This window comes from Mustela putorius, unplaced genomic scaffold (assembly GCF_011764305.1).
Source record: "Mustela putorius furo isolate JIRA1106 unplaced genomic scaffold, ASM1176430v1.1 tig00000095_pilon_pilon_pilon, whole genome shotgun sequence".
NCBI lineage: Eukaryota > Metazoa > Chordata > Mammalia > Carnivora > Mustelidae > Mustela > Mustela putorius.
In genome coordinates, this window is record NW_025421280.1 from 8495577 (window position 1) to 8519839 (window position 24263).

At 39.6% G+C, this 24263-nt stretch overlaps 1 protein-coding gene and 1 long non-coding RNA gene across 4 annotated transcripts in view; both read right to left on the reverse strand.

Annotated features, from left to right (window-relative positions):
- LOC123391459 overlaps nucleotides 1-24263 on the reverse strand; it is a 321198-nt gene that overhangs the window by 12694 nt on the left and 284241 nt on the right. For all 3 annotated transcript variants that reach the window (XR_006606150.1, XR_006606149.1, XR_006606151.1), the window contains exons 5-6: nucleotides 20854-21108; nucleotides 17125-17286 (exon numbers count right to left, since the gene is read on the reverse strand). This is a non-coding gene — a long non-coding RNA (uncharacterized LOC123391459). The remainder of the gene's footprint in view (nucleotides 1-17124; nucleotides 17287-20853; nucleotides 21109-24263) is intronic.
- Nucleotides 1227-3519, reverse strand: LOC101692695 (histone-binding protein RBBP4). Its single transcript, XM_013046045.2, has one exon. The coding sequence runs from the start codon at nucleotides 3439-3441 to the stop codon at nucleotides 2164-2166; it is 1278 nt and encodes a 425-aa protein (XP_012901499.2). The 5' UTR covers nucleotides 3442-3519; the 3' UTR covers nucleotides 1227-2163.

Here is a 24263-nt window from a genome sequence, read left to right on the forward strand (position 1 = left end):
AAATTACAGCAGTTGCACAATGCTTGATTTCCTCATGCACTAGATGGGATGGTACTCTTTAGGGTGACAGAGAGGATTAAAGCTGTGATGTAATGGACTTAGCAGTGCCAGGCACATTGTAAGCCCTGGAGGACAGCAAATCCTTCTTGAAGAGGCTGTGAAGCTTTGATTATGGCTATCCTTGCTGGTATGATCTCTTTTTGTGATACCTCGTTATGTATGTTCACTCTTGCCTGTGTGCAATGCCGTGATCCTAAATCAGACCATTGACATGTTTTGTAAACATCCCATGAATGAGAGCAAACCCTCCCTCTTCTTAAAACCTTTCAAAGGACTTTCCTAAAGGTGGAAGTCTTCCTTTGCCTGCTCTTTAAATGTTGGAGCTCCTTAGGTTTTTCTCCTTATCCTGTTGCTTCTCTTTCCAATGTCCCAATGCTGTCTTTTAACAAGCGTTGTGTATACCAGTGGTCATAGAAACACTATTCACAATGGCCAAAAGAGGGAAGCAACCCAGATGTCCATGAACATGTGAACGGGAAAACAAAATGTGGTATATACAGTGAACTATTATTCATCTTTAAAAAGAAAGGCAATTCTGACAGATGTGACAACATGAAACAACCTTGAGGACATTATGCTGGGTGAAAAAAGCCAGTCACAAAAGGCCAAATACTGTATGATTTTACTCACTGAGATTCTTAGAGAACTCAAAGCAGGGAGATATAAAGCAGAAGAGTACTTGGTTGGGGGAGATAGAGGCTGGGGGAGAAAGAAAAGGGAATGATTGTTTAATGAGTAAAGAATTTCAGTTTGGGATAAATGAAAGAGTTCTAGAGATGGAGGTTGGTGATGTTTGCACAACAGTGTCAGTACTAGTAATGCCCCTAAATTGTACACTTACAAATGGTTAAAGTGCTAAATTTTGTTACCTATATTTTATCACAGTAAAAAATATTTTTAAAATAAGTACCATATAATAATAAAAGAACAATTGTTAGCAATTATTGAATAGCAAGTACCAGGCATTGGACTAGTCGTGTTAGCTATAGTCTTAATTTACGTCTCACATTAACTCTTAGAGATCAGTGTATGGTTGTTTCCATTTATCAAGATAAAATTAAAGGTCCAAGAGGTTGAGTAAGCCCAAGGTCAAAGGGCTAAGCAGAGATTAAAACCAAGGTATCAAGTGCCAGATTCTTTTTTTTTTTTTTTTTTTTTTTTTGGGGTTACGTAGAAAAGCAATTTATTCCATTATAAGCACTTACACAGTTAGTCATGGAGAGTAACAGGCCTGCTGGTGAAACAGGTCACCCAAAATAGAGATGGTACCAAACTAGTGGTCAAGGACTAACTCCTAAAAAAAAAAAATAAAAATAAAAAAAAAAAAAGCAACACTTATCCAGGATTAATTTAATTTTAAAAACAAATACAAGCTATCAATTCACTCTTCTCAACTCAACTGGACAGTCTACCTGTGGTATGACTGTCAGGTAAAAACATACATCTTTACAACTTGGTGGTCCCAAGTTTTTTAAAAAAACCATTTCACAGAAAGGAAAGAAATATGAAAACAGCTCAAGAAATACACTAACAAGCAAAAATATATGGGGAAAGAGGAACATATAGTTTTGACTTAACTGAAGAAACTGAGAGGAGACTGGTCTACATAGGGAAATGTGCATCCTGGAAAGTCAGGTGTGAAAACTTTAGAGTAGGAATTTATATGACTTGAATCTCCCCCATTTCCTGAATAAAAACAACATCTTGTGGTATTTATACTTCATGGCTCAGACACCTACCTCACTTGGCTCTATCCTTCCTCACTTTAGCCTTTGCTTAAAAGGAGTCTGTAAAACTTGGGGATATAGCCTAAGAAGAAAAATAACCACACCCAATATTCCCCTTTCTGTGGCTACGTTAGACCTTTTGTTACTAGAAAATTCCTGAAGAAAATTTAAATATAAGTCTGTGGCTTTACTGAATCAAGTCCCCCAGTTAATATTTAGAAAACACCCTCTGTTTGGGCTAGTAACATCGTTGATGGTACCTATCATAGAGGGATAGCCAAACAAAGTCTGTGTCTCAAAACCAGTGTTAAATCAATCTCAGGGTTGAGAGGGGGGAAAAAAGGGGAGTCTAAAATCACAAGAAGTGCAGACATATCTAGGACCCTTGTCCTTCTGGATCCACGCTTCCTTCAGGATCTTCATCATTGTAAATGTTCTCTGCCATTTGCCACACTTGCATGATATTGTCTTCTGATACAGAACAAATCACCCAAGGTTCATTGGGATTCCAGGAGAAATCAGATATCTTGGCAGTGTGACCACCATGAATAAACAACAATTCTGGTGGTCCATCTTCTGCATCTTCCGGGGATTGTTCCTCTCCAATTTTACTTAAATCCCAAACATTCAGTCTGCGATCAGTACCACTGGAAGCCAAAATGGTCTCATTGTGAGGCGACCACTGAACCTGGAATATTTCATCCTTATGTGATTCAAAGGAATGCAACTTAAGTTTCAGATTTCTCAGATCCCACAAGGCAACAGTCTTGTCGGCTGATCCTGTGGCCAGAATGAACTCACTGTAAGGATTGAAAGATAGGCAGTTCACTTCAGCAGTGTGAGCATCAACTGAGTGGCTTGGTTTGGAAGTATTGTTTGAACGAGTATCCCAGATCATAAGTTTCTGATCATCAGCAACTGACCCAAACAGAGACTCATGGAGCAGATGCCAGGAAACGTCTTCTACTACTGCTGTATGCCCTGTAAAGATGGTCTTCGCATCCACAACTTTTCCTTCCTTTGGAACAGCACTGATGTCCCAGAGGCAGATGGTGTGGTCGTCTGAAGCACTAAGTAAGTGCCCACTGAGATTTGGGTTCCAAGAAAGTCCATAGCCCTCCTTCTGATGTCCACGGAGACGCAAGTCTGGGTTGCACTCTCCAGAAGGGTCTGGTTTGGAAGGATGTTTTGTATAGTCAAAAACAAGAACATCACTGGATGGAGTCTTTGTCGCAATGATGCAAGGGTTCTGGGGCATATAACGTGCCCGGTTTACTTCTCCTTCATGGTTGATCTTGATTTCTATTTCAATTTTTCCACTAACTGAGCCAAAACCTCCAAATTCTCCTTTCTCACTGTCGTAGTGTGAAGCATCAAACTGAGCATCATCGTTAGGGAGCTGCACACTGGCTATCACAAGATGGTTTTGTTCATCGGACGTGTGTGTTCCCAGGACAAGTCGATGAATGCTGAAGTCTTTCCCTTCTGGTCTGGTTACATCTGGAAGCCACTGCGCAGTTAGGCTAGGCCACTCCAGGGCATGGGTCATCACCAAATCGTAAAGAAAAGGGGTGTTCTTTTTCCATATTTTGTACTCTTCGTTGATCACACGTTCTTCCACTGCGTCATCAAAGGCTGCTTCCTTGTCGGCCATGGCGGGCAGGCAAGCCGGGGGGATCCCGGGGTCGAGCGTTGCGGGAGGGGCGGGGAGGCTACGGGCCTCAAGTGCCAGATTCTTAATCCCTGTGTTTACTCCCTTATCTGGTGCCTATATGTTGACAACCATCATATTTTGATTCTCTAGCTCAGACCTCAGAAGAATGGCAATGATAATGGTGATACTGGTGTTTTTCTCACAATATTTTCAGCTTCTTCAAAAAATTATGAAACAGTGCCCATCATCCCGATTTAAGATGAGAAATTTGAAGCATAGGGAGGTTAAATAACTTGTTCAAGTTCACTCATCCATGGCCAAGCCAGGATTTAAATGTAGGTCAGTCTGATTTAAAGCCATAATCTTAAATATAACTATGTTCTTGAATATCTCACAAGCACCCTGTTTAAAATAAGCCCTCTTTTTTTCGTATTTTAAAATATCTGAACTGGGGATATAACTTATTGTATCAATACAGGGCTCTCCCTATACCTCAGTATTAACTTGATGGATGGATAGACTTTGTAGAACTCGGAAAATTGAGTATTTATCACTCTAGATATACTAAGTGCTCAGAAGAAGTTTGTCAAAACATTTTCCACCGGTGCCTGGGTAGCTCAGTGGCTTAAGCATCTGTCTTGGCCTCAGGTCATGATCCCAGTGTCTTGGGATGGAGCCCCACATCCGGCTTCCTGCTCAAGGAGCCCCTCCACTCTCTCTGTCTTTCACTATCTCTCCCTCTCTCAAATAAAATCCAAAAACAAACAAACAAACCATGATCTGCCCCACGATTACCAAAACCAAGCCTTTGGGCACAGATCTATATGAAAGAATCTGGAACCCAAGCGAGAAGAACAAATATGCATGGGATGGAATTTGCTTTCAGACCTCAGTGAGTTGCTTCTGGGGCCAGAAAAGCTTGGCTCTCCCAAGGCAGATGTAGAGAACACACCTATGTAATTTTTAGATGTGTAAGTCATTTTACAAGATTTTGATCCCCCCGTTCTAGCCACCTTTCTCTGTTGCCCCTGCTTCTCTCCCTTCTCAGTGAGCACTGCTATCTCATTTCTAAGAACTGAGACATACTTGGTCTTTTCAGGGGCAGGGATGTCTTGCATCAACTCACATTGTTTCCTCTTTATCAGTTTTACAATTTCCCTCAGAAACTCCAGAAGATGGAACTGGACAACTTGGAGCCCAAACACAATTTCTAAGACTTAAATCCCTGACCCCCAGAAAGACCCTAAGAGTTGCTATGGAATGCAAACTCCACCAACAGATCCAGTCTGCTTTGTTCTGTGACAAGTTCCCTAACAAACATGAATCACTAGCCATCATAACAGAAGGGCTAATTTTCCTGCTGTATAAAATCAGCTTTTTATAAAAACAGGCATCCTTGATGACATGAGTAGAATCAAATGACCCAAATGCAATTTTTAACAAAGGCAGTAGTGGCTAAAAGTTTCCCCCCCTGGAGTATATCTTGTCTTGCCTGTACCCAGATCTAGATCTGGAAAAGTTTACTTGCAATAATAATTAAACATTGCCATGACAACTGCAATGTTTAAACACTGCTATTGGCAGAAAAAAAATTATTTCCCAAGGAAAAAAATTTTGAGGAAATACATGCAATTTTTCAAGGCACAACAAAAATAGATATGGTTACCTTAAAATATACTATAATTTTCCCAATTATCACTGGTAACATAAATCCAAAATGCAGTTGAAATTTCAGTGTGATAGAGTCACAGTAAATTTAAAGGTTGATTTGACTGGTATTATCTTCTAGAAAGAGAGGAAGGAGCTTGTACTTGGGGAGGGCCACGAGTTACTCTAGTCATCAAATATTCATGCTATAAAAAACTCGGTAAAATAAAATGATGGTTCCTAAATAAATGTCAAGAGTTAGATGGCATTCAGTGAATGGTTCTAGTATGAGCGCAAACAGTGATTCTTTAATACAAGCAAGCAGTGAAAGTATAGGGGGACAAGGGCTCAGGGGAGACCATGTCAGAGAATTAGACTCTGATCCTAAGGAGAGGGCAGCTGGGGCACCTTCCTCATTTCTGCAGAGCTGGGTTCAAATAATGCCCAATAGTACCATGCTAGTGAGTCTGCATCCACAGGAGGGAGATCCTTAGCTAGGGAAGGAGCCTGCAGTAAATGTAGCTGGAAACTTAGGTTGCTATTATTAACAGTAATAATAACTACCACTGAGTGAGTACCTGGTCAGTTCCAGGGGGTTCGAAAGCACTTTATGAACACTCTTCCACCAGATGAAGCTTATGTGTCGGATACCAGTGAAGCACACAAAAACTTTTTTTTTTTTTATTTTTTGCCAGAAATTGCTGTTTTGTGTTTCTCAAAAGGCATTGAATTCCTCTCAGAGGAAAACTTGGAAGGTTGTTGAACTACCTTTGTTCATATTTTGAATTGGTATTGTTTTTATTCTAAAGTACAAAACGGGGTGGGGGTGGGGGCTAGGCAGCACCATAATCTTTTCAGTATCAAAAGCTCTAAAGCTTTGTCTAGGCCACCGGGTCTCTGTCACCACTCCTTCATTAACTAGTTGCCATTGGGTAATGCCAGGACTGGGAGAAAATCGCGGCCTGCAACTTTAAGTGAGGTTGGAGCACCCGTCTCCCACCTTCCCTGAATGTGCTCTGAACCCCTTCATAGCAGCACCTCCTGTCCATCCTGGAGACGCTGCCTGTTGCCAGTCCCCCTTGTTGTTTCTATCTGAACTCTGCGTCTGATTCCATATCATCACTCCCCAGGATATTTCTACCCGGGCTGAAAACACACATCCCACTTCCAGGCATCTGCTTCACGTTTCCTGGATGGCCCAGTAATGTGTTTGTTTAGCTCACTTCACATTTGACTATAGATTTTGCCAGTGGCCTTTTGAACACCAGCCTCAGGATGTTTGTTTTTGTAAGTTTTTGTCTTATCTCACTTCCTCTGAAACAGCCTCGCTTTTCACAGCTTGGCTGAAGCTGTTCTCTGCATCGCTGAGACATCTTGCCAGTGCATGAGGCGAAAAGATTTGCAGTTTGAAAATCCTAACTGTTCTGCATTGCAGCATTTCTCGGAAGAGGCAGAAGAGCACTCGAGGAACATGGGCGAGAGTAACATGCATCAACAGTGGTCTCTCTGCCTCTTTTCTCGCCCTCTCTCCCTTTCCCCCCACCCCTTCTCTCTCACTCCTGCCTGGAACTGGGATGAAGTTCAGCGGTTCTCAAAAAAAAAAAAACAAAAACAAAAAAAAAAAAAAACAGGGTGGGGGGAAGCACCTGGGGAACTTGTTAAAATGCAGATGCGCCAACCATGTCCTCAGAGATTCAGACTCCAAACAGCTGAATGAGCCCTGGGAATTTTTTTTAACACATCCCCCAACACCACCCCTATCATTTTGATGAAGTAGTTAATGGATCTGAACATGAAGAAACGCCAGTAAACTGGTGAAAATCTTACCCTTGAACATCACCATCTTAGATGTGGCTTTGAATTCTAGTTCAGGAATTGCTTGGATGGGTAACCTTCTGAACTCCAGTTTTCCTCAAATGTGGATAAAGAGCACACTGGGGGAATTCAGTGGGCTAGGTGCAAAGTGAATGTTCAGCAAATACTAGTTCTCATTTTTCTTTTGTTTTTAAATTTATTTATTTGACAGAGATCACAAGTAGGCAGAGAGGCAGGCAGAGAGAGAGGAGGAAGCGGGCCCCCTGATGAGCAGAGAGCATCATACGGGGCTTGATCCCTCGGACCCTGGGATCATGACCTGAGCTGAAGGCAGAGGCTTTAACCCACTGAGCTAACCAGGCGTCCCTACTTCTTATTTTTAAATCATTATAGTATAAAGAAACATACAATGAATGAAAATAGTAGAAAATAAATCTTAGTGGTCTTCTAGGGGAGCAAGTAGTTTTAGTCTATGTGAAACTAAAGGCAAAATTTGGACCAATATATGAAAGACAGAAGGCAAGTGCCTAGCTCTTCTATTTTCAATGATCTATAGCCCTATATCTCTCCCTTAACTCGGTCTGTTCCTCAGTCCCATCTCCCCTCATCATCCTTTGGGAGGTTTCTTGAATTCACTTCCTCAGGAGGGTGACTTTCCTGACCTGCAGGTTAAATCCACATTACCAGTTACTTCCTCTCGATGTGTTCCTCACGTGTTATTGTTAACTAGTAGTGTCATGTCTGTTTTCCTTCTGGACTGGGAGCTCCCCTAAGGGATGGGAGCTTTTTTTTTTCCTTTACATTTTTTTAAATAAATTATTTATTTTCAGAAATACAGTGTTCATTATTTTTTCACCACACCTAGTGTTCCATGCAATCCGTGCCCTCCATAATACCCACCACCCATGTACCCCAACCTCCCACCCCCCGCCACTTCAAACCCCTCAGATTGTTTTTCAGAGTCCATAGTCTCTCATGGTTCACCTCCTCTTCCAATTTCTCCCAACTCCATTCTCCTCTCTAAAACCCCTTGTCCTCCATGCTATTTGTTATGCTCCACAAATAAGTGAGACCATATGATAATTGACTCTCTCTGCTTGACTTATTTCACTCAGCATAATCTCTTCCAGTCCCGTCCATGTTGCTACAAAAGTTGGGTATTCGTCCTTTCTGATGGAGGCATAATACTCCATAGTGTACATGGACCACATCTTCCTTATCCATTCGTCTGTTGAAGGGCATCTTGGTAATTGGAGAATCATGGTATGAGCCTGATACATATCTTTTGAGGGAGTAAATAAATGTAAGGATGTAAGAAAGATTTTTTAAAAATTTTTGGGATGTCTCAGGGATACTAACTTGCCTGTTATGGCAAGTCCATTCAAGTGAACCACTTGGATACATTGTGAAGGAAATCTCTGCAGGGACCTTCAAGTTCTCTTTCAGTTGGCCAGCTTTCCAGAGCACACTGAGAAAATCCTGGGCAGTTTCTTGAAGAAAGACAAAGTCATAACGAAGAGCTTTGTTTTGCCATTTGCAAGGAGTTAGACAAATTGCACAAGGAAATGCCAGATGACATCAATTTTAATTATGTCTCAGTGAAACACCTGAAGGTACCATTTAAATGATGCACTGCTACAGTTTGCAGGACTTCCAAAGGATGAAGGAAAAATTAATGAGGTAGAGACAGAATGATTTTATTTACCAATCTACTCCTAGCTTTGCTGCATTTAATTTTTTTTCTTTCCTCATATGGAGAAATTTTAGCTTGGCATTAATATTCCCACAAAGGAAAGGTGATTCACGAGCTGAATGAATTAAGCATTCTACCAGACTTGTTCTCAAAAGTTGGAAAAACAGCAAAAATCACACATTATTTCAAGCCTGGAAAAGCTGAGCTAATATTTTTTCTCCATTGTCTTTTGCTTTCTGTTTCTGGCCAAAAATAGAAAGCCACTTTTATAACCTTTTAAACGTGTTCTTAGGGGAAAAGGCATCTTCCAAGTGGAAGCAGGAGTAGAGAATAAATGCACAGTTCTATTTCTTTTGGCAGATAGACTTCATTTGAATTTTGCTCGTATGGCTCTAGTTTTCATTACTGCAAAATAAAAGGCTACCTGGCAGCTTAGAAAAGGTGAAGAAGACCACATAACTCCTACCCATGTTCTTACTCAATATAGACCTCCTTGTACCTTAACTCAACTCTCTCTGTAGGCCAATTTCTCTGAGTGTTTCTAGTTCATTATTTTCGAAGAAAATCAAAAGTGCCATATGGAATGACAGTTAACTGTAACAAGCATGTAAGCGTACATAGATAAATTATGCATTCATTCTTCATTTATTTGCAAAATTATGGAGATGCAATTTTTAAGGTATTTCTATACATTTCTCTATTCATTTCTTTGAGCCCATTTGTTTCCTTTTGGGAAAGAAAATACACTGAAAACAAAGACAAAATGTACTCTCAACAGCACAATATCAACAGCTCCAGTGACAGACTACTTGTGGGTTCTGGGAGGTCATTTTGCAAAAGCTCTGGACTTAGTCTGGTTGATGAAAGTCCCTGATACTTGTTAGGGGTTTGAGCTTTATCAAGTTTATCACTCCCCATAAATACAAGAAAAAGCTGCTGCGGGGACAATCATATCATCAGATAGGATAGGACTGAAACCTTGTATGGAGATAAACTCCTTCCATATCACACATAACAGTGAAGTCGGTGAGAAAGAAGAGCGTACTCTCTCCCTCTACGTGGAAAAACCAACAAGAAGACTCCTTTACTGAAGCAATTTCCAACGTGAATTCCTTAGATGATATTTCATGGTCAAAAAGATTTTGCACAGTAACTCCATACGATTTCTATTTTTGGAAGGTCATATGCATTTTAGTCAACTAAAGACCTTAGGGATTCCTGAAACCATATGTACTTTTATTTAACTTGACTTCTCCCAAATTCATTTTACCCCTATTTTATAGCACGCCTATTAATGATAACTAGACTTTAATTAAAAAATAGTACCTTAACACATAAACCCCTCTGTATCCCCCGCCCCCAGCCCTTCTCTTCTTTCAGACTCTGTGTAATGTGAGGGTAACCTATAGTAGTTCCAGTACTTTTCCAATTTCTTATATGTCATAACCTGTCCTGTTATAGGCAAGTATAATGCAAAGCATAGTAGTTGCATGCCACACATATACACAATGAATTATTACTGTTTTTCTACTTAATGGTTTCTGACTGTCTTTACCTGCCATAAAGTATTCTGTGAATTCTCCTGTTCTTTAAATTGATGAAATACTGTCCCAGTAGGAGATCACTATCATGGGGAAAAACATTCAACTGCAGCTCAGCAGTTGGAAAGTCCATTCTGATGAGCTAACAGGTATCCACAGGGTGACCCAACCTGGCTGTGAGGCGTATTTGTGGACTGACTGTGGAGTCCTTCCTACTTACCCATTGTTTGGGTATGAAGTCAGATACGAGCACTGTGACTGGTGCTTTCTGTTTCACTGCCCACCTCCCTCCAAGCGTTTAATGGGGAGCTGGTGCTCTGTCATCCAAATGACTACCCTCATTTCCTGTGTCAGGTACACTTCATTTTTCTTGTCTTGGTTTCTGTAAGAGGCCGCAGACCAGATGGAGGAAAACGGAGGGATGATCCATCAACTGTGCCTGCGATGTTTGGAGGATTTTCACTTCCTTTCAATTAGGAGCAGGCTGTTCTCAGAGGATCCCCCTACCTCCACTGCCCTATTTTCTTTCAGAGCAGACAGCCAGAATTTCATTTTACTGTCAGAGCTAGTACTCAGGGGGAAAACCAACCAGGTAGGAAAGAGATAACTGACAGAGGAAGTTATATTCAAATAGACTGATGGGAGCTGGTAGAATTCCAGGTGTTTTCCAGATATACCTATAAGCTAATATCAGGTTTTATATTCCCATTCAGAGATGTCTTTTTTTGGTTATTGTTTCCCGGTAGAATATAATGTCTCTTTTTTATTCCCTTAACAACGAATCTGTATTCATTGCTCAAAATTGAAACTATTCAAATGAGCGAAACAAAGAAAACAAAAGTCACTCATAAAACCACTACTCAAATAGAGTCGTAGTTAATATTATAATGTATTTCTCCTAGCCTTCTTCCTTACATAAATATTTGTCGTTTATTTTAAAACACAGGAATATCTGTGCATGTGTATTAGAAACACACCTTTTTCTACTTCACTGTATGCCTCAGTCATTTTTCGTGCCATGGCGTATTCTTCTGTGCTACCATTTCTGAAGGCTGCAGGAAAATCCCTTCCTTAGGTCTGTGTGTGTTGATGTTTGATCCCTCCCTTCATGCAGTTCAAAGTAGTGATTTGATGTTTCGGGTTGTTTTTTATTATAAACAGTGCTATGGTTAATATCTCTGTGACTGAGTCTTTGCACACAGCCTTGGCTTTGTACTGGTTTTGTTTCTTTTCTTGTGAGATAAAATAAACACAGAAACGTGCATAAACCATTTTTACAGTTATTGAATAACTAAACATGGACATCCATGACTGCTTGACAGTATGAATGTACTTTTTGCTGTAGAACTGTATACATGCAAGGGATTAAAATGGTAAATTTGATGTTTTATATATATGGACCACAATAAGAAATGAGAGAAAAAAAGAACAATGATATAATTACTATCCTGGGCCAAAAAAAGATCATTGCTGCAGCCCATGAGCTTCTCACTATCACAACTCCCTTGGACTCTCCTGGAGGTAAACGTTATGATATCCTTCTTTTAATTTTATCTAATATGGATGAATACCCCAAAGTATCTGTTTTTGAACTTATATAGACACAGAATCATGGTTTTTTTTCTGACTTCTTTGGCTCAATATATATTTACAAGATTTATCCATGTAATGTGTTCATTTATACTGCCACATAACATATCATCATGTACATATAGTATAAATTTATCCATTGTACTCAGGAGGGATAGCCCGGTTTTGATCTGTTGCAGTGTGCAGTTATCCTGGGGTACACATGCACCCATCTCTCTATGGTGCACACCCAAGGTTAAAATCGTTGAGTCATGGGATAAGTATATCTTTAACTTGATAGATAATAGCCAAATAGGTGATTATATTGTTTATAACAGCTATGTATGAGAATTCCCAGTATTCTATGTTCTCCTGGCATTTGGTACTTCCAGACTTTAAAAATATTTCTCTCAATCTAGTAGATACACACAATAACATTTCATTTTGCTTTTATTTGCATATGTTGTGTTATTAATGAAGTAGGGTTCCTTTTCATGTATTTATTTATTGATCATTTGTAAAACAAAAGATTGCATCTTTGGCAGACATTTTTTCTGTTGTCTTGTCTATTCTTTTTTTTTCTTATTGTTTTGGGAGAGTTCTTTTTGTCTTCTGAGGATAAGCCCTTCATTTGTAATGTGTTTCCCCAATCCATAGATTTTCACTTTGTTGATGGTGTATATTTTTTACTTTAGTCAAATATATAACACTTCCTTATTTGTTCTTTGTATTTTAAGATATTCTTAACTATATGGCATTCATGAAAACATTCTTCTGTATTATTTTGGAAATTTCATGGTTTATTCCCTATTTAAATCAGAAACTAATTGGAATTATTATGTAAAAGATGTTATGTGGAGATATATATTTATGTGTGTATATATATTTATATATGTATTTTTTCTTCTTCTTTTTAAAAAATATGGATACCCATTGTCTTAGCAACATTATTAAAGTCCGTCCTTTCCCTTCCAGACTGCATGCTACCTCTGTCATAGAGCATATGCCCATATTACACGCATGGGTCTGTTTCTGAGTTTGCAGCTCTTTTCCACTGGTCTGTTTACCTGTCCTGATCCACAGTTAACTCTGACATAGTAATTCTTTTTTTTTTTTTAAGATTTCATTTATTTATTTGACAGACAGAGATCACAAGTAGGCAGAGAAGCAGGCAGAGAGAGAGGAGGAAGCAGGCTCCCTGCTAAGCAGACTGCCTGATGCGGGGCTCCATCTCAGGACCCTGGGATCATGACCTGAGCTGAAGGCAGAGGCCTTAACCCACTGAGCCACCCAGGCGCCCCTTGACATAGTAATTCTTGATCTCTGGCAGGACACATGCTTCCATATCGTTCTTGACTGCTTGACTGTTATTTACCCTTTGTAGTTCCGTATACATTTTAGGTTCAGCTTATTTCATTGTTGAAAAATTTGGAAATTTGATTGGGATTATATTGGAGGAAAATTTATATCTTTGTGATATTGAAGTTCTTAATCTATGACCATTTATTTAAGTCTTCTTTAATGTCCATGAATATTTTATAATTTGCTTAGTAGAAGTCTTAAATCTTTTTGTTAGATTTGTTCTTATGCATGTTTGGTGTTATTATGAGTGTTATTTTAAAATTTTTTTATTAACATATAGTGTATTATTTGTGGTACAATTGATTTTATATTGCGATCTAGAAAACATGTTTAATTATTTTATTAATATAAGTAACATACCTGCAATTTTTTAGCGGTTTTATACATATAAAATCATATCATTTTGAAGTGACAGTTTTTTCCTTTATTTTCAATCTTTATGCTTCTTCCTTCCTTTCTTTCTTCCTTTCCTCACTGCACTGGCTGGAACCTTCTGTGAAATTCTGATTAGAAGGAATAGTGTGGTATTTTATCTTTTTCTTGATCTCAGAGTGGGAGTACGCCTTCAAGTATGAGGACTGGTGGGGTTCTTCTTTATCAGATTAAGGAAGATAGGTCCCTTCTTCCTAGTTTGCTGCAGGGTTTTCTTTTTTATCATGAATGAATGGAGAATTTTTTTCAAATGCTTTTTCTGTACCTTTGAGATCATTTATGAGTATTTTCTTTTCATGTTTCAGTTATCTATTATTTTATAAGAAGCCATGCCAGTATTTGGTGGATTGGAAGAACGACCGTTTTATCAGACTTTACCTAATCTGTGGGTTGAGAGGGCTCATCAAGGTGATTTTCTGCCATTTTTGTTTGGGTGCTTTTATGTAGTCATAGTGAGAAGATTTCTGGGGTTGCAGTCATGTGGTAGCTCAGTTTGGACATCTATGAAAGATGACTTATTACATGTCTGGCACCTCAGCAGAGATGGCTACAAGTCCCAGTGTGGCTGAAATATCGGGATGGCTGGGCCAATCTTTCTCCACATAGTCTCAAGCCCTCTTTCTCTCTCTCTGGCCTCTGGAAGCTCTCTCCATCTGGTTGGAGGATTTTTTACATGGTGTCCCAAAGTGCACAGCAGGAGCTGCCAGGCCTTCCTAAGGCATATTTCAGAAATTGGCACAGTATCACTTCTGCCACATTCAGCTGGATAAAGGAAGTCACAGGCCAGCCCAGATTCACTGCCAGCAGGACTATACAAGGTTATGATGCCAAGAGGCCATACCACAATATATTAAGGTGGTGAATTACATCAATTAGATTTTCTAATGTCTACTAGCCTTACATACTTGGATAAGCCCAAGTCTTAATGAACTTTTTTTAAATCTAATATATTATTTGTTTAGGTTAGCCCATTTTCACTGTTCCTTCATGATATATTTTAAGAAAAATTGTAGGTCATCCTTGCTCTTAAAAAGAATCCAGTAATACTTTTTTATCAAAGTAGTTGAATGGATGAATCTAGAGGGCGTAATACTCCGCAAAATAAGTCAGTCAGAGAAAGACAAATATCACACGATCTCACTCATAAGTGGAATTAAGAAACAAAAGAAATGAGCAAAGGAAAAAAAGAGAGAGAAAGAGAGAGAGAGGGACAATCTAGAAACAGACTCTTAAATATAGAGAACAGACTGATGGTATGGGGAGGTGAGGGGTGGGGGGAATGGGTAGAATAGGCAATGGGAATTAAGGAGTGAACTTGTGGTGAGTACTATATGAAGTATGGAAGAGTTGAATCAATATATTATACACATGAAACTTGAATAACACTGTATCTTCACTGTACTGGAATTTAAAATAAAATAAAAAATAGTTGAGGCCCCAAGTTCTCTTCTCTCCTCTCCTCATATCTATGCCCTAAGATGAAACTTCTTTGATCTTTCCATGGAGGGGGTGGGACACTAGAACAATTCGATTTGCTGCCAGCAAGGCAGGCATCAGAACCTAAGCAGTGGTGATTTCACCTGGTGATTCACTGTCACATTGACATATCCTGTTCCCGCTGATGGTGCCACCTTTTACACAAAAGCATTCAGAACACTCTGCATTGACAATGGGCTGAGTCTCTCTCACTGCCTCCTCTCCCGTGCAACCTCACAGTGGTTGCATTGGAAGAATCTTGATAGCAACTTCCTTAAGTCCAATGGTGCCCAACTAATGGAGGGTGACTCATGACTCTGACAGGGAAGTTAATGTTTCTTCTCAGTGCTTATGTTGGTTAGTCTTCCCATTTCCTCCTCATATTTGTTTATCCTATCTTCTATGAAGTTTACGAAAAGATTGTAGGACATCACTATAAGGTAATTGGGATAGCATTTAGTTACTACTATAGTAGATTTTACTTAGAAGATTATAGTTTACTATGTACCATGCACTCTGTATATTTAAATAGGTTGTGTATACAATTATATCTAATACATAATGTATGCATAAAATACATGCTGTATGTATGGATATGTTTCCAGTGATCCATGTTTTTACCACATGCTGTGTGTATGTGTATCTGTACACACACACACACACACACACACACACACACGTTGTATGTGGATGCTTTATATATTGTGGTAGACAAAACATAGCCACAAATTTATCAACATTTATCCCACAGAGAGGTGAGTCTTTGACTCCTACCTTTGAACCTGGGTGAGCTCAGAAACTGCTTTGAGCAGGGGGCTATTGAAAAGGTGATGCTATGACTATTTTCAGGCTCAGGCCTTAATAGCCTGGCAGCTTCCACCCCCTGTCTCTTGAAATACTCATTCAGGGAGAAGCCAGCTGCCATATAGGTAGTCCAACAAACCTGAAACCACCATGCTGTGAGGAAGGCCAGGTTAGCCACAGGGGAGTAGAAGGACCTGATGAGCTCCCACTGAGGTATTCTGGTCACCCCAGACCAGGCAACAGACTTGGGAGTGAAGATTCATCAGATGATCCATCCTCAACCCAATCTATTGATACCAACTCATATGCAGATTATAGGAGAGGTAGAGTCTGTTTATGAATTAAGAGGAGTTCCCTTTTGCTCGTGTTGTGATTGAGGTGTCGTGGGACATCCTGACAGAGATACTTAGAGAATACAGAAATTTAGGGTCAATGAGCTGGACTGAAGGTATTATCTAAAAATCCTGAATGTGCCTGCGATTGTTATTTGACATCACTGTGTATGGCCCACTGTTGTGAGTAGTTGCTCATTGTGGGTAACGGCCACACCTCTAGAGGAGGGTAAAGGAATCATACCTATGGCAAAGGACAGTGTATGTCATACAGCTTGAATGAACCCCTCTCCTAGGCAATTCTACTATGTGTCCCCAAGTAACAGCTCCAACCCTGTTTCATCCCTTTCCAAAATCAAAAGTAAAACAAAATTCAAAAGCATTATGTTAGATGTAGGCCATTGTTCATGGTATGAGATTTTATGTAGATATTTTATATTATGATATTATGGATATTTTATATATCTGATATATTTGATATATTTGATATTATAGATATTTTATATAGATATTTTATATTATTTTATATAGATATAGATTATAGATATTTTATATTATACTACATATATTATGTAGATTGGTGTGATCTTTTATGTAGATATTTTACCACTATTAAAGTTATTTATCAAATTATCTCTTCAACTTTTTTTTTTTAAGATTTTATTTATTTAACAGAGATCACAAGTAGGCAGAGAGGCAGGCAGAGAGTGGGGGCAGGGGGTGGAAGCAGGCTCCCTGCTGATCAGAGAGCCCAACATGAGGCTCCAGCCCAGGACCCTGAGATCAGGATCTGAGCCAAAGGCAGAGGCTTAATCCACTGAGCCATCCAGGCACTCCTTCAACTTTCTTTTTTATGGCCTATAAAGACCTATACCTCCTGGCTCTCGGCTACCATTGTGAATCCATTTCCTTTAACTTTACGTTTCATTGACTGCGCTCTAGCCACTCTGACTTTTTATCTCTCCTTTCAATCTACCAAGCTCCTTCCCATTTGGGAGCCCCTTGTACTTACTGTTCCTTCTGTGTAAGAGCTTCATCCATAGATCCTCCTTTAGCTCTGCCCTTTCCAAAATTCAGGTGTCAGCCTAGAACCCAGTTGTACCTTCTCACAGAGGCTAGGTTTACATAGTATACCAGTACCCCAGTTAATCTTCTTTATATCACCTCTTTATGTCTAAAATTAAAAAGAAAAGAAAAATTTGTCAACAGTACTATTAGCTCCACAAGAACAGGATTTTTGAATTTTTAATTCCTAGTTCCAATTTTATACATAGTAGATTCTCAATAAATAACTGCTGTCTGAATAAATGAATGGCCATGTGCATGTGAAAGAGAAAGACCAAGAGAGGGAAGAGGAGGGCCAGTGAGCATGTATCTAACAGGACTCCATCTCCAGTGTTCCCAAATCTGGTGCACTGTTTAGTGGTTCTCCATCTCACATGCACACTGAAATCATCTAGGGACCCACTGAAACTAGAGACCTACTCTCAGAAATTTTGATGTAAATTTTGGGGGTGTAGCCTAGGCATCAAGATTTTCCAAAACTCCCCAGGTGTGTCCCAGCTGAGAATCAGCCATAAGGTATTAATAAAACTGAAGCTATCTTTTCCTGTGCCTCTTCTGACATCTTTATTAAGTAAATTCTGAGATGCTCTAACTCCAGAGCCACCAGGCAATGCTGATCACTACAGATGTCTCCAACATACTTGCTCTAAAGAAAGATCTGGACTGCTCGTGTTTACCTTAAGGATCAAATTCCCATTGACTGGTGGGAACATTTTGGTTTATAAGAAAAGATACACAGAGCTTTTGTTAGAAGATAAACTAGCAATGGCATATGAGCTGCATTCAGAATTTTCCACATTAGCGTCTTTCTTGGTCATTGCATATTAAAGTAGGGTAGGAAAGTAACTTAACAGTCCTCCTGGGAACAGGAGCAGGTTTTGACATTTTGAAGGTCATGTTTCTGCCCTCAAGGGAAGCATATGAGAAAACAGAGCCAGGTTCATTCCCTAAGCCTATCTCTTGGGTATCATGGGGAAGGTACTAATGGCATTGATGGGCACTATGGAACATGATGTTGGTTGAGAAAAAATTTAAAGCAACAAAACCCTCTTTTCAAAAAAAATCAAACCATAATTTGAAAATTGATCAAAATGGAGTGTTCTATTTGGAGGAGAGTTTATAGCCTGGAGGCTAGCTCAGTCTAGGTTGCCTCATGCAGTGCCTACCCCCAAATGGCCCAGGAGGACTGATGACTAGGGCTCTGCCAAAGGTGACTTGAAAAAACACCCTTCCAGATGATACTTTTTGGGGTAGCAATTATAGAGAAATTAAACTAATAACAATTAGGTAAGGGTGTGCTGTGGGTCTTCAGTATTGAGATTGAACATGGCATTAGGATTAACCAGGTTGGCCCCTTTCTAGAATCATTTCAGTCCATATGAGCATGACCTGGGGACCTTGGTGAAATGCAGGTTCTGATTCAGTGGTCTTGGGTGGGACCCAAGATTTGCGTTTCTGATAAGCTCCTCAGAGCTGCCAATGCTTTGAATACCAGCTTCAAATCACAGTTCATGATCAACATTCCCAGGAAACTTATTAAAAATGCAGATCTTGGGGCCCCATCCTGGAGCTTCTCGATGCAGCCCTCTACCTGAAAGTCTGGAAGTCCTTGCTTTTTACAATTTCTCTAGTCTTTTCTGATGTTCACTAAGTTTGAGTACTTATGCTTTAGCACATGTCTGCCTACATATTTTACCTTTTGGGAACCCAGGAGGAGAGCCTGTAACTCATCAAATGTCAGGGCTGGAGGAGGATCTAGAGATCATGTAGCACAACCTTACTCTTTTATTGATTAGAAAATTGAACGCCCAAAGGACAAACAGTTCTGTCAAGTGTCCATCACCAGTGGGGAGCAGGGCAGATGCTAGCATCTCTCTTGTCTTCTGCTGTAGTCCCAAAGCCTAGTACAGTACCTGGCACAAGGAAGGTGAGAGCAACAATCATTCTTACTGGTGTGTATTTGTGCTATGCTTGGGCGTGATTGATTATTTTCAAGTTCTCTTATTAAATATTTTCAAGCTCTAAAAATGAAAATTGCTGTTCCCAGATAAAATATCAAAGTTCTCGTAAGAATCTGAACAGAGTAGGCATTCAGAACATGGACTATGGGGTGTCAGAGAGATGGACCTAGAATTTAGCCCTGGCTTCAACATTTACTAAGTGTGTGATCTTGGCAATTTGGCTCAACTGTTCTGAGCCTGTTTCCTCATTTGTAAATTGGAGATTTCAATAGATTCTAGGTCAGAGTTTTGTGAATATTTCATTGGTCAGTGCTTGTAAACTGTTTAACATGGTTCTTGGTACATAGTAAGTGCTAAATGCAATGATAACCCCTCTGGATTACAAAAATGTGATGATGATTGCAAAAGTCATACCAGAAGACACAGCATTAGGAATCCCCTGCCAACTCATAAGATTTTGAAATGGATCATGTCTGAAATGATTGTGTGTAATACATAGATCATAGATCTGGAGTGAATAAACCTGGGATTGCACACTACTCAGGAGAACTTTCCTATAGCATAAGGTGTGTCACCCTTGTATCATAAAGTGGTTATTGAGATATTGAGAAACTGAGTTACTGAGGTGAGTCGCTCTCAACAGACCAAAGGGCAGGATGGGGTATGGGGGCTGAATTCTCCCCTGGGATTCTCTCCATGGGGTCCAAATATTGACTGACTAGCTTAGAGTTTGCTGCAGATATGTGGTGTAACAGCTTTGAGCAATGTGTCTCAATCTCTACACAGAGAGCATAGGAAAGCTATTTTTAGCCTGATTACTAAAGAGAGGAATGTCAGTTCAAAATACATGCCTCAAGAGTTCAGTAGGGGAATGGGACTGGGCTATCAGGAAGTATGTTTTCTGCACGTGTCCCAGATTTTTAGAATAGCTCCGATTTTCTGACATTCTGCAGTTCTGTGAGTAAAATTCTACTTGTCTGAGCAGATATGCTCATTTTGTAGGGGAAGTGGTTGGGAAAATATGGCCACCACAGACCAATATAGAGATCACATCAATGATACTTGGTGTTTGAGGAAAAAGTACCACATATTGTAAGTAGGCATGACTTCCCCTCAGCAGTGAGTCAGGTTTTTTTCAGTTGTAAGTGACAGAAACTAACTCAAGTTGGCTGAGGCAAAAAGGGGACTCCCTGACTCTTAAAACTGAAAAGTCCAGGGTTGGACCTTTCCAAAACTGACAAGTCCAGGGAGAATCTGGATGGTTGCAGATTCTCAAAAAATGACCCAGCAAAGCCACCTCTCTTTATTTCTTTATTCTTTTCTTTATGTTGTCTTATTTTCTCAGGCGGTCTCCTTTGGGTGATGCCAGCAGCCCTGGGTTTATCTTCATCAGCTTGGCATCCATGTAGAAAGAAAGGAGCTTTTCAGTGAAAGCTTGAAAATTCACTCTGGCTGCACCTGAGTCATTTGTCCCTCCCACACCCACCTGTGAAAGGACTGGTATTAGCAGCACCTGAACCGCGTAGAGTAGAAGATCTCTCAAAGGAAACTGAGACATTAATATAAAAAAAGGAAGGCATGAATGCTGGGCAGGGAAACACACAAAATGTCTTTATATCCTTTTTCCTTGAGTCAGGATTCTGTTTCTCATCACTTCTTTACGCCCAGCTTCCCGAGAATTAAATTCTTCCATATACCATGTCCACAAGACATACCTTCTCCTCCACAAGAGATCTGCCTCTTGCCCACAAGTGAGGTTCATTTGTCCATCCTTTATTTTTCGCCTGTACTGCGTGAACTTCGCTGATGTCTTGGTTCTGACTTGGCTGTCTCTCCACATGTGATTGAATGTCACTTGGAGATTTAATTTCTCCCACCTCGGCTTCCTTTTGCCTCTTTAGTCTTCGTAAAAATTTTGTCACTACACTACAATCCTTTTCAAACTGTGGGAAGAAGGATGATGTCTATACCTGCGGGCAACCAGAAAGAATTTCTTCTGGGAAACATGGAGACACAATTTTGTTGCCATATGCAGCATCTCTGGCCAACTGCAGAATGGACCCACTATTCATTTAGTTCACCAGAGCAAGTACTCCGGGAATGATTTGCTTGGATCCAATTTGCAATTTGCTTTTAGAGAGCTAATTAGATAGAAATTTGCAAGTGAGAATAACTACCCTTGCATGCAGCAATTTGCTTTATTAAATGAGAAGTGACATGGTGTGTGTTACGCCCTTAGCATGATAAGGTTCACAGTTATGCAGATAGTGGAAGCGTTCCAAGAGTGACTGGTGTTCAATGTATAGCTGATTGTCATAAGATTTAGAAAGGGCCTCATGGCAAAAAAGGGACATTTTAATAAAATGTCACTTTCATTCAGGACAGTATATCAGAACCTCCTATAGGATTTGTTAAAAATAATTAACATTTATTGACGACTAGTGTCAGATGCTGGGCAGAACCCATTCACTCCTCCAAACATCCTAGAAGGAAAGTACTATTGCACTCATTTTATACTTAAAGGTTAACTGACTTGCTCTTGGTGACATAACTGGATTGTGAGTGAACTTCCAGCCAGTGGACCCAAGACCCCAAGCTCTGACATAATGTGTAGGTCTAGTAATGATGATCACTTTGGCTATTTAGAAATTACCCATGGCTAACTGTTGGATTTAAATATATATATACATATATGTATGTATATATATACATATATGTATGTATATATATACATATATATTTAGAATATATATTTAGAATATATGTATATTTAGAATAGTTTAAATTATAACAAAATTGAGAGGACAGTATAAAAATTTCCTATATACTCTTCACCCCCCCACACACATAACCTCTTCCATTATCAACATCTTCCACCAGAGTGATTCATTTGTTCTAACTGATGAGCCTACTGACACGTCATTATCACCCAGAGTCCATAGTTTACCTAAGAGTTCATTCTTGGTGTTCTACATTCCATGGATTTAGACAAATGTATTATGACAGGTATCCATCATTATACAGAATATGGTCATTTTCCTGAAAGTTCTTTGTGTTTCCCTATTCATTCCATTCCTGTTCCCCCTTTACCCTACCAACAATTAAAATGGTATAGTTTCCTTTACCTTTTCCAGAATGTCGAAGAGTAGAAACCTTTCACTATAGAGCCTCCTTAGATTGTTTTCTTTCATTTAGTAATACACATTTAAGGTTCTTCCATGGCTTTGTCTGTTTTAATAGCTCATTTCTTTGGAGCACATATTATGTTCTATTGTCTGGTTGTAGCACTGTTTATCCATTCACCTTCCCCATGTTGGTTGCTTCCAAGTTTAGGGAATTATTAATAAATCTGCTATAAATATCCACATGCATGTTTTTTAAGCAGCCATATGTTTTCAGCTCCTTTGGGTAAATACCAAGGAGCACAGTTTTTGGGTTGTTTGGTAAGATTATGTTTGGTTTCGTAAGTAACCACCAAACTCTCTTCCCAAGTGGCTGTGCCATTTTCCCTTCCCATCAGCAATGAATGCAAGTTCCCGTTGCTCTACATCCTCACCAGCATTTGGTGTTGTCAGTGTTCTGGACTTTAGTCATTCTAATGTTTGTGCTACCGGCTGTTTTTTACTTTTTCATTAAAAATGTATCGTATGCCTTTTAAGTGGTAGATAATAGATGTCTCTGATATTCTGTGTATTTTTAAGCAGTAACTCCCCAATAGTACTTGAGACGAAAAACAACAGCTAAAACCTATTGAGTTTTGACTAAGTGTCATGTCTTGTGGAAGCACTTTAAAAAAACTTTGATTGAGTTGATAGAGAGCACAAGCAGGGAGAGAGAGCAAAGGGAAAAGCAGACTCCCTGCTGAGCAGAGAGTCCGGTGTGGGGCTTGATTCCAGGACCCTGGGATCATGACCTGAGCCAAAGCTAGACACTTAACCAACTGAGCCACCCAGGTGCCCTTGTGTTAAGCGCTTTATATGTTTTCTTCCTTTCTTTTTTAAGATTGTATTTATTTGACCTACAGAGATCACAAGCAGGCAGAGAGACAGGCAGAGAGAGAGGAGGAAGCAGCCTCCCCACTGAGCAGAGAGCCCAATGTGGGGCTTGATCCCAGGAGCCTGGGATCATGACCTGAGCCAAAGGCAGAGGCTTTAACCCACTGAGCCACCCAGGCACCCCATATGTTTTCATTTTTTAATTTATTTAATCCTCTTACAAACTTCCTGACTTAGATACCATGCCATTTTAGACTAAGGAAACCAAGTGTTAGAGACAAGACACTGGCTCAGGGCATCCAGTAAATGAGTGACAGAGCTGAGAGAAGAGTCTAGATAATTTGGCTTCATAGCTTTTGCCTTTGGCTTCTCTGCTACACCATACCATAGCACGCCATGCCATACCAGATCCTTTCAGCCACTGTCAGGGGCAATGATGTCCTATTAGAACCTAATCATTTTTATACTTAGTGCTGTTCCTCAGGTATCATTCAGTAGTATCCCCGCCCATAAACATAGCTTCTCAAAGTCATCACTACCAAAATATTAGGTGACATATTTAATTTTTAAATTCACCTTTAAAAGGACAAAATTTTTGGAGAGTGAGATATTGTCACCAAGGAACGTGACAGAATACTAACATTATCAATTTATTCAACATATTTCTCAAGAGAGACTGCCAGCCTGATTCTGTGATAGGCTTTGGGAAGACACATAAGGCACAGTACCACAAGACTGCACATGGTTTAGTGATAAGTATGCAAATAGGTGCTATAGGGCAATGTGTTGAGTTTTGAAGTAGAAGGGAAGCTAAGTGCTTTGGGAGCTTGATCTGAGCTACCCTTGATTGCCAGTGAATTGGGTCTTCCCCAGGAGGTCATAAAAGGCTGTTCTTAAATTAAAGGGATTAGGTTCTCTAATAGTGTGTATTTAATTAAGAATATATTTAGTTGTCCAAAAAAAAAAAAAGATAATAGAGATTTAAGCAATAAGTAACTTAATCAGAGGTCATCAGCCTTAGTTGGTTTAGTTGTTACATGTTATCTCTGGTCTCCTTCTATCTCTCTACTTTCTTAGCTGTTGGCATTTCATGGTCACATGTTTTACCTCATTGTCACAAGATGGATGCT